This window comes from Rhincodon typus, chromosome 26 (assembly GCF_021869965.1).
Source record: "Rhincodon typus isolate 14 chromosome 26, sRhiTyp1.1, whole genome shotgun sequence".
NCBI classification, from domain to species: Eukaryota; Metazoa; Chordata; class Chondrichthyes; order Orectolobiformes; family Rhincodontidae; genus Rhincodon; species Rhincodon typus.
The window spans coordinates 7,650,775-7,662,122 of NC_063357.1; the positions used below are offsets into that span (position 1 = coordinate 7,650,775).

At 45.9% G+C, this 11,348-nt stretch overlaps 1 protein-coding gene across 4 annotated transcripts in view; it reads left to right on the forward strand.

Annotated features, from left to right (window-relative positions):
- Nucleotides 1-7,807, forward strand: part of LOC109934852 (aldehyde dehydrogenase, dimeric NADP-preferring-like) — a 31,649-nt gene extending 23,842 nt beyond the window's left edge. For 3 of the 4 annotated variants that reach the window (XM_048612542.1, XM_048612541.1, XM_048612544.1), the window contains 3 exons: nt 16-115; nt 938-1,173; nt 3,535-7,807. In XM_048612542.1, the coding sequence (XP_048468499.1) occupies nt 16-115; nt 938-1,173; nt 3,535-3,549 (351 nt within the window). In that variant the 3' untranslated portion in view covers nt 3,550-7,807. The remainder of the gene's footprint in view (nt 1-15; nt 116-937; nt 1,174-3,534) is intronic. The other variant, XM_048612543.1, reaches the window with a different exon arrangement.
- Nucleotides 7,808-11,348: the final 3,541 nt, after the last annotated feature.

The following is an 11,348-nucleotide window of genomic DNA, read 5'->3' on the forward strand; positions in this document are numbered from 1 at the left end:
CTTTCCTCACTGCAGTTGATCCAGAGGATTATCGCAGAGACATCTAGTGGTGGTGTAACTGCCAACGACTGCCTGGTCCATTACATCATTGACACCCTGCCATTTGGGGGTGTGGGTGAGTCTGAAGCTGGGCCGGTCAGATTGAGTGGGCAACACTGGACAGATAGTAGAAAACTCTCGGAGATAGGCCCCCCACACTCTTTTCCCCCCCCCACCTTTCCTGTGGACGTCCTCAGTACAGCCTCCTGTTCTGAAGGCAGGGCCCGTAGTGGGCTAATGACTCTGGATATGGAATGGAGAGGCAAAGGTGGGGTAGGAGAACACAGCCTTGTCCTTTTCATTTCCTGGTTAGAAGAGAAAGGTGGTCACCTGACCTCTGAATATGAACAAGGAACAAGAGTAGGCCGGTGAATGATGTGTGATACTGGGATGAAGGGAAAAATCCTTTTCCCTTTAAATGGAAGGACAGGAGGAGGCCATCCAGGATCTCCACACACTTTTTCTGGCCACTTCATTAGACCACAGCTACTCTAGGACTTGCCTCTATCTACCTTGCTTAGTCTCTCCAGCCCCGATTACCCATTACCTAATAAAAATCCCGTCAGACTAAAACTAGGGCACGTAGATTAAAAGCAAGAGGCCTCCCTTTTAAGACAGACATTTTTCTTTGACGGTCTTCAGAGTGTGGAGCACTAAAAGTGGTGGGGAGTAGGTGCTGACATTTAGTCAAGGCTGAGTTAAATGGATTTTTGATCGATGCGGGAGATGGGAAAGTGGAGATGAGACCACGGCTGGGTCAGCCATGACCTCGTTGAATGTGCTCAAGGGGCTGATGAACTGATCTTGCTCCTAAATGTGATCTTCTCTCTGATCTTTCCATTCCCCTCTCTGTTTGTTTGATTCTCTTCCTGTACTGCGACCACCGTCCCCGTGCCAGGGAAAAGTGGCATCGGGGCTTACCACGGTAAATTCAGCTTTGAAACCTTCAGCCACCGCCGAGCTTGTGTGTTGAAATCGCTGGGTATGGAGAAGGCGAATAGTATCCGTTATGCACCAGCCACTGATTCAAAGCGAAAATGGACCCTTTGGCTGATGAAGAAATCTAAAGGATACCGGAAAATGCACCTTTTTACATTCGCATTGCTGGGAGTTCTCGTTGCCATCCTGATGCAGGTGGGGCTGCTGTTTTAAAAATATCCCCTTTATTGGCCATCCCTGATTTACTGGCAGTGAGGCACTTTCTCAATGTTTCTGCCGCCCTAGGAGATGATGGTGTGGCGGGAATGTCACTGGACGGGTTATCCAGAGGCCCAGATGGATTCTGTCTCTCTCTCTCTCTCTCTCATGTCAGTGGTTCAAATCCCATCACGCTGATCTTGGAAACTAACTTCCGCTCATGTCTCTGGAACGTAAGAGTTCGAAGCAGGAGTAGGCCATTGAGCACTCTCGAGAGTATGCCATTTAATACGAGCATGGCTGATCTCTTCTGGGCCTCAACTCCACTCTCCTGCCTGCTCTCCATAACTCTTCACCCTGTTACTAATTAAAAATTTGTCTATCTCCTCCTCAAACTTACTGAGTGTCCCACACTCTGGGGCAGTGAATTCAACAGATTCACAACCCTTTGGGAAGTAGATTCTCCTCAAATCCATTTTGAATCTGCCACCCCTTTATCCTAAAACTATGACCTCTTATTCTGGAGTGGCCCACATGAGGGAACATCTGCTCTCTAGCGGCTTTTGTCAATCTCCTTTAGCATCTTTACGTCCCTCCAATTACATTTCCACTCATCCTTCTAAACTCCAGCGAGTATAGGCCTAATCTGCTCCATCTATCCTATAAAGCTAGTCGCACTGTGAGAGCTGACATCGATGATTGTAGGCCCCACCCAGTTTGCTGATCCCTCTCAGGGAGGGAAATCTGCCATCTTTATCTGCTCTCTAAGGTTTTGGAGTAGATCTGTAGCTCGGGTTGTGGGTGTTGAGGTTAATTAACATTAATTTTATCTGGCCTACGTGACTCCAGACCCATAGCAATGTAGTCATCTCTTCACTACCCTCTGAAATGGTTGGGTAAGCCACTCAGTTTAGTTTGCGACGGGCAATAAATGCTGGCTTTTCCAGTGATACCCATGTCCCATGAAAGTGTAAACTGTCTTTTTAAAAAAAAGGTCTGTGGTGTAGGTGCGGCCTTGCTTTTGGGTAGGAAGTTCCAGGCCTTTGAACTGATGAAGGAAAGATTGACGCAAAACCAAAACGTAGTTGGGAAGAGTCAGCAGGTGGATTGGCACCTGTGGAGAGAGAGACACAGGTAATGTTTCAGGGGAAGCGCAGTGGCTCCGTGGTTAGCACTGCTGCCTCACAGGACCAGGGACCCAGGTTCGATTCCACCCTCTGGTGACTGTCTGTGTGGAGTTTGCACATTCTCCCTGTGTCTGCGTGGGTTTCCTCCGGGTATTCCGGTTTCCTCCCTCAGCCCAAAGATGTGCAGGCTAGGTGGATTGGCCATGCTAAATTGCCCTTAGTGCCCAGGGATGTGTAGATTAGGTGGGTTATAGGGGGATGGGTCTAGGTGGGGTGCATTGAGGGTTGGTGTGGACTTGTTAGGCCGAAGGGCCTGTTTCCACACTGTAGGGATTCTATAATGTGTGACTTAACATCTGAACTGGAATGGCAAAGTGGACCTTTTCTCGGAGGATGTAATTCTGAACGCCTCTTGCTCAAGTCGTATTTCATCATTGCATGAGCTTGGGTGTTGGTAAACGATTTGATGTAGACATTCCCCTCAGCAGCACCTTCTCCCACTTACTAAAACCCTCATGATGGCCGTGATGAAAACTTTCTAAGATGCAGCCTCACTGTCCCAGAAGGAAGGCTCTGGGTGTTTTTTTTTATTGTCCAGAATTTCTTCTGCCAGTTCATCCCTCGATGAATCCTTGAGTAACCTTAGACTGGCTGTGTTCTTGAGCCAAGGTCAGGGAGTTGGCTCACTGATAACATAGAGACATAGAGATGTACAGCACGGAAACAGATCCTTCGGTCCAATTCGTCCATGCCGACCAGATATCCTAAATTTAATCCAGTCCCATTTGCCAGCATTTGACCCATATCCATCTAAACCCTTCCTATCCATGTATCTGTCAGATACCTTTTAAATGTAATTGTACCAGCCTCTGCCACTTCCTGTGGCAGCTTGTTCCATATACGCACCAGCCTCTGCATGAAAACTTTGTCCCTTAGGTCCCTTTTAAATCTTTCCCCTTTCACCTTTAAACCTATGCCCTTTAGTTTTGGACTCCCCTAAACTGGGGGAAAAGACCTTGGCTATTCTCCTTACCCATGTGTCTTGGGTTCTAGACCAAAGAGTATCCTTCGAGGTGAGATATTTGATGTTGACCCCCATCCCCTGCTTCCCCAGCGAGATGCTGCCACTTCTGGGAGAAGAGGAGGAGGAGGAGAAGAAATGGTTCCTTTCTCAGAAAGCCCCAACAGACTGATAACTGTCTCTAATTCTACCTCTTTTTCTTTCTCTCAGTTTTACCGTGTGTGATACACAGCAGGACTCCGATCTCTTACCAATTCTGCAATTGAAACTTGTGAAGACTTGAACCATGCGAAAGGCCCCTCTGCTTCTTAACGCAACTACTATTTCGGAGAAATGCAACCAAATTGGCGTTCCTCCAATATTTCGATTGATCACCTCCCCAATTAATCTGTACAAGTTTCCATTCACACTGATTGAAGAGGCCTCCACTGGAAGAGCTAGCATCAGCATTGATATGAGCTCAATGGCCTCCTGTACTCTAATTTGTTTTTAACATAATTTTTTGTACAATCTATATCTGAGTTTATATTGGTGCAACTAATAATTGCAGCTTTTTTTAAAGCATGGATGACATGTTTATTGTCCTAAGATTTAATCATCAGTTCATTGCTGTTATTAATTATAATAAGGTTTAAACATTAATTTGCCTTCCACACTGAGAGACCTGTGTGTTTCTGCTCAATTGTACTGTTTCTCTTGGTATAATTTGGTCAAACAGATGCAAATATCAGAATTTTAAGTACAAATCTAATTTTCTACAATCTTCTTGCTCTGGTTTTCAAAAAAGTAATCTGATAACTTGAAGTTTGGCCCTACCTTGTATTCTAAGTAATGAGCTTCCACTAATTTGAAAAACAAATTAAATAGTGGCTGAAGTAGACCATTTGGCCCGTTCGATAGTGCTACACCATTCAGTGCAAGGACGACTGATCTTGGGCTTCAACTCTACTTTCCACTTCCCATATCCCTCCGTTCCCTGAATATTTCTGCCCCAACCTTTAAATGTGTTCCATAAAGGAGCATCTATAACCCTCTGGGTGGGGTATCCCAATGATTCCTAAACCTTTTGAGTGAAGTGATGTCTCTTTACGTCAGTCCTAGGTGATTCCGTATGAGACTGTGTGTCCCCGAGTTTTTGATTGTCGGTCTCTACTCCATGAAGGCTCTTCGTAATCTTCCGTGTCTCAATGAGCTCTATCTATTTGAGAGTTTCTGAAGAAGTTGTAATCGGAAAGGTTCTTTTGGGTACAATAGCAATGGGTATAGTTTAAAAATATTTTGAACGTAGCTTTTTTTAATTTGCTAAGAAGCTGACTTCTCTGTCCCATGTATAACTAACAAATTATTCTCTATATTTGTGATGATGATGATTTGGGTATTTAAGCACTAGTTACTCGGAGGTTGTGGGCCCATTAAAAAGGTCTTGGTGATTAAACAACTTTCATCTATCTCAGTTAATGCCTTTAAAATCGATCGTGGTGTCTATTTCAAAGCCAGCTTTTCGTTTATTGAATTTTACTTTCTGTCATGTTGCTTGGCTCATGCTGGCTCATGGAAGGTTTTTTTTTTATAATCGATGATTTGCAAATGAACTTGAGAAAAGAGAAATTCTTCTCTCTCTCAACCTGTGTTTGCGGCCAAAGACATCTCTACATACAAAGGAAGGAGGATTGTGGTCAACAGATTTCATATCCTTTCCCAGACACACCTTTTTCTGTGAGTAGGGGGTAAGGCCAGCTGAGTTTGTAAGACTAGGCAAATTGGGACAGGAGTTCAAATCCCACTGTGGGAGCTGGTGGAATATGAATTAATTACAAAGTCTGGAATATATAGCTAGGCTCGGAGTTGATATTCCTGTGAGCTATCACTGATTGTTTGTTAAATCCCATCTGGTTCACTGATGCCCTTTTTTTTAGGAAGGAAAACCACAATCCTCACCCTGCCTGTCCTCCAGGATCAAAGTGACTCTTTACTGCCATCTGGCAGACTGGTCAGTTCTCAGACTGGTAACTCTTCTGCCCAAGAATCCCTGTGGTGCTCCAGCGAAGCCCAGTGCAAACTGGACAAACTGTACCTCATTTCCCACTTAGTGCTGTGCGACCGTCAGAACTCAACATCGGAATTCAACAACTTCAGACCAGGAACACACTGTCCTTCATTTCGGAGATTCACTTCAAACCTGTGCACCAAAAATTGGAAAGGGGGTCAGGCTGGTTACATCTGGAATGGACTTGATGTTAGAAACTGAAATTAGGAGTAGGCCATTCGGTCCTTTTGAGAGTGCTCTGCTGTTCACTAGGATCATGGCTGATCCTCTGCCTCAACGCTGTATTCCTGCTTTCTCCCCAGACTGCTTGATGCCTTTAAAATCTAAACAAAAAAATGATCCATCTCTTTCTTGATTTATAGTCAGTGACCCAGCCTTCTGTGACAGAGAATTGCACAGGTTCGCTACCCTTGGAGTGAAGAATTCTTTCCTGATCTCAGTCCCAAATGGCCTGTTCTGTAATCGCGTGGCTGTGTCTCCCGGTTCTAAACACCCCCAACCAGGGAAAACGTCATCCTCCCTGTTCTGATCAATCTCCTCCATAACATAAACAGGGGTCCCTCAAATTTTCTTCCTGGTTGTGTGGAAGCCCAAGTAAATTGCACCACGCATAGCGAGTGGCATTGGCACATCAGAGCGTAAAGGGAGTGGTGCTTGGGGTGGCACGTTGGTTCAGTGGTTAGCACTGCTGCCTCACAGCACCAGGAACCCGGGTTCAGTTCCACCCTCTGGCAACTGTCTGTGTGGAGTTTGCACATTCTTCCCGTGTCTGCATGGGTTTCCTCTGGGTGCTCCAGTTTCCTCCCACAGTCCAAAGATGTGCAAGTTAGGGTGGATTGGCCATGCTAAATTGCCTGTAGTGTTCAGGGAGGTGTAGATTAGGGGAATGGGTCTGGGTGGGATTCTCTGAGGGTTGGTGTGGATTTGTTGGGCTGACGGGCCTGTTTCCACACTGTAGGGATTCTATTATTCTAGATGTACTCAGGGTTGGGCAGGGGCAGTGTACCCCTTACCTCAGCTGCCTGGGCGTTTTCGTGCAGTGAGCCTGGCTGTGACCGTGGCCCTCTGTTGCTACTCAAACAGGATGCTGGTTTGTCAGCAGGTCAGCGCATGACTCTGGCCTATGGAGATTAAACAATAAAGCCACTGGTGGAAAGCAGTCAAGGGCTGGCATTGTAGAAGGTCTGCCACAAGCAATTGGACCCATTTCACGCAAACAGTGAACTGCAGTGTCAGAACAGATTGGATTTGGACATACTTGTTAACAACAGGAAATAGCCATTAACTTTTAATAGCTTCTGTTATCCTGAGATTGAACGCACTTTTTTCTCTCTCTCAATTTCCCTCACTGAGAGCTCTTGCAGCATAGTGGTAGTGTCCTTACCTTCAGACTGGAAGGTTTTGGTTCAAATCCCACCTGCCCTAACAGTGTGTTGTAACCTGTCTAGAAAAAAAGTTGATTCAAAATCTCTGTACCTCAGTGAGTCCCAATTCTGAATGATGCTTTTCCCACTAGAAAAACTTCAGTCTAATCCCACTCAACAATCAGTTCCCATTTGCAGATAATGCAAGGATGCAGATTTAAGGATTCAGTTGTGAGATGATGATGGATAGAGTGAAGAAGAATATTTATTACTCTACAAGTGATAATAAGCTGGAAATTGCTGGCTACGTGGGTAGTGGAAGTAGACACAATCGATGATTTGAAAATAATATTTTTATTCATTATTGAGACGTGGGTTCTGCTGGCTAGGCTAGCATTTATTGCCCCTACCCAATTGATTAGAGGGCAGTTGAGGGTTAATCACTTTACTGTGGGTCTGCATGCACATATAGGCCAGATTGGGTAAGGGGCAGCATGGTGGCTCAGTGGTTAGCATTGCTGCTTGCAGCACCAGGGACCCGGGTTCAATCTCAGTCTTGGGCGACTGTCTGTGAAGAGTTTGCATGTTCTACTTGTGTCTGTGTGGGTTTCCTCCCACAGTCCAAAGATGTGCAGGTTAGGTGGATTGGCCATGCTAAATTGTCCAGGTTAGGTGGGTGTCCCATGAGAAAGGCAGAGTTATAGGGACAGCATAGGGAATGGGGAGTCTGGGTGGGAAACTCTCTGGACAGTCAGTGTGGACTTGTTGGGCCAAATGGCCTGCTTCCACACTTTAGGGATTCTATGATTTCCTTTCCTAAAGGGCATTAGTGAACCAGATGGTTGGAAAGGGGTGCAGGGGTGCTGGGAAAGGGACAGACTGGATTGCTTTATAGAAAACTAGCATGGACTGGATGGGCTGAATGGTTTCTTTCTGTGCCCAAGTAACCCGATGACTCAGCTGCTGGCTCCCAACATTTCAATCCTATCCCACCTTCCCAAATGTCACAAGGATCTGTTTTACAGACCCACACCTGAATCAGCAACAATAAAGCATGTTTGTTTAACCTGAAGCTAGTGTAAAGTTGATTTTTTTTAATACCTAAATTTTATTTACCCAAGACATCTGCAAACCCCCTGTGTTCTGAGGATGATCACTATCTCCCGACACCCTGTATTTCCCTCTTTATTTTGTTCTTTCATAGGAGCTGGGTGTCACTGGTCCGACCAAGCCTTAATTCCCTTGAACTGAGTGGCTTGTTGGACTGTTACTGTGGGTCTGTAGTCACATGTAGGCCAAACCACGCAAGGTTCAGGTAAGATATTCCTTCCCTAAAGTGAATGAGTGAACCAGCTGTACGTTTTTGTAATGATTGTGGTGGCCATTATGCCAGCTTCTAATTACAGATTTTTAAATTGAAGTCAAACTCCACATTCTCCACCCCCCCCCCCCCCCCCCCCCCCAACCAAAATGGTGGGACTCAAAGCGATGTCCCCAGAACATTAACTTGGGGTTCTGGATTTCTATAATGCTATTGCCTATCTTCTGTCCCACTGGGCTGGGGGGAGGGTGGATGTGGATGGGGTGGCAGTGGTGGGGCCCAGCTCCATGTTTACGCTGAAGTGAATTCCCATTCTGTCGGTGTTCCAGCCAAGCCTCAAGTATGGATGGCTTGGAACTTCAAACAATAGGAGCTGAGTCAACCAATCAGCCCTTTGAGACTAGTCTGCAATCCACATAGGTTAACAGCTGATCGTTGTCTTTACTTTCTCACTCAATCCCCGTATCCATCGATAGGTAGTCTATTAGCTTGGATGGATGGTTTGTAATGCAGAATAGCACTAAGAATGTGGGTTCAATCCCCATACTGGCTGAAATTACCATGAAGGACTCTCCTTCTCAACCTCTCCACTTGCCTGAGCCGTGGTGACCTTCAGACTAAACCACCTCCTGTTGTCTCTTTCTCTAATGAGAGAGCAGGGCTATGCAATGTTGGCATTTATTTTGAGAGGACTTGAATATAAAAGCAGGGATGTACTACTGAGGCTTTATAAGGCTTTGGTCAGGCCACGTTTGGGGTATTATGCACAGTTTTGGGCCCCATATCTCAGGAAGGATGTACTGGCCCTGGAGTGGGTTCAGAGGCGGCTCATGAGAATGGTCCCAGGAATGGAAAGCTTAACATATGAGGAATGTTTGAGGACTCTGGGACTATACTCATTGGAGTTTAGAAGGATGAGGGGGTATCTAATTGAAACTTACAGAATACTGAATGGCATGGACAAAGCGGATGTTGGGAAGATGCTTCCATTGGTAGGAGAGACTAGGACCCGAGTGCACAGCCTTAGAGTAAAGGGAAGACCTTTTAGAACGGAGATAAGGAGAAACTTCTTTAGCCAGAGAGTGGTGAAGCTATGGAATTCACTGCCACAGAAGGCTGTGGGGGCCAGGTCATTGAGTACATTTAAGACTGAGATAGATAGGTTCTTGATTATCAAGGGGATCAAGGGTTACGGGGAGAAAGCAGGAGAATGGGGTTGAGGAACTTATCAGCCGTGATAGAATGGCAGAGCAGACTCAATGGGCCGAAGGAGCAGAAATTATGCCATATGTCTTTTGGTCTTATGGACTATGGTCTGATAAGATTATAATAACTTTTATAGGCCCAATAGAAATGATCTCTTCACCAGGACAACTCTCTCGATCCAGGAACCGATCTAGTTAAAGAAAATGAACTTCTGTCTCACCGCGACTAATTGTTGGAATCTGAGGATTATAATATCTGCTTCATTTGACATGTCCAGGGCAAAAAAAAAGCCTGATTAAATTACCAGTAAGTTTCTCCTCGCAAGGCTTTAGTGGTCAGCATTCTGATCTTGTGCTTACCCTGTCAGCCTCCTCTCTGAAGCTCTGGTTAAGGAACCAGCTCCATGATTTGACCCGGTGGAGTGATAGTGGGCAGCTGGGATCATCGGAGAGATTTGGATGGAGAAGTGAAACATTGACTTGGAAATCACAGCAAGGTTGAGAAGTAGGTGAAAGACAAAAGGCAAATTTCTGTCTTTTTCAGATGTAGCCAGAGTTCCAACCGCCCTCCCTTTATCCACACCTCCCTAAACATCCAGCCCACCTCCCGACCTTCATAACCTTCTCCACCTCCTATCCACTGTTACAACTCTCTCTCCTCTTGCCCCCTTCTCCTCCTCCTTCCAGTTGTCACAAACTGTACGGTTGTACCCAACAGAGGGAGGTTGTCTGATCTCCCAATCTCTTGTGGCGTTGGGGAAAACTTTTCCATTTGAAATGGGTGACCAGGAGCAGGGATCGGCAGTTGGTAACACCTCCCAGGTCTGGATTAATGGCGGGACTTTTCTTCACCGCTTCCTGGTTGTTGTTCGGAAGGAGGTGAAGCAGCTGTTTCTACTGGCTGGGCCGTTGGTAAGTGCAACATTCAAAGGCAGATATCGACCCTCACCTGTCTCGGTTTGGAGATGTGGTGGATTCTGTGTGACTGTAGATGTGCATCGTCGCCCTCAGCAATGTCTTGGGGATGTGTGAGAGAGAGGAAATCCACAAATGATGAAGGATTTTGAGTTATCGGCTGGGGAGAATTTTTAGAGGTGTAGTTACTGACAGATGATTACTCCATTACAAGGTCTTGCTGAGAGCAAATTGGCTGCTGGATTGTCTCCATTGTGGGATGAGGGTGTCATTGGCTAGGCCAGCACTTATTGGCTACCTTGCCCAGTTCAGAGTCAACCGCATTGCTGTGGGTCTAGAGTCGCATGTAGGCCAGACCAGGTAAGGATGGCAGATTTCCTTCCCTAAAGGGCATTAGTGAACCAGATGGGTTTTTCCGATAATTGATTTATTGTCTTCATTACACTCTTAATTCTTAAAATTGAATTCAAAGTCCACCGTTTGCCATGGCAGGGTTTGAACCCAGGTCTCCCAGAACATTATCTGAGTCTGTGGATAAGAGTCCCAGTGAGATTACCACTAGGCCACTGTCTCCCCGTTGTGGTGGCAAGATTGGCTGTAAAACATATGGGCTCACAATATCATGAGGCCCTGAAACTTGGAAATAAATGCATCCTTTTCTCTCATTTCCTGAATCTGAGATTGGCACGCAGGGTGAGATAGTGTACAAAGAACCCTGTTATACCTGCAAGGTATTTTCGCTACCCTCAACCCCTGTATACCTTTTATCCAAACAACATCAGTACGCAACATCTGTCATCCCTGTTTCATAGATATCTCCCTTATTTATCAGATCCTGCATTTATATAGCACCTTTACCATTCTGAGAATTGACACCTTGTCAAAGAAGGAAATTACAGGACGGGGTATAAAACGGCTGAAAGGTTTAAAGAAGGTTCCTTATGAGGAGAGAGGGCTTTGAAATGTTTAGGCGGGGGGTGGGGTGGGAGGGGGAGGGGGATGAGTTCCACAGCCTGGGGGAAGATTATTGAAGGTGAGGCCACCAATGGTGGGATAAGAGGCCAGAGTTGGAGGAACATGATTGGAATAGTTGTTGGAAATCGGGGCGGGGGTGGGGAAGAAAGGGAAAATTGATCAACGTATGGGGGGAATGTGATGGTTTGACGGATGTG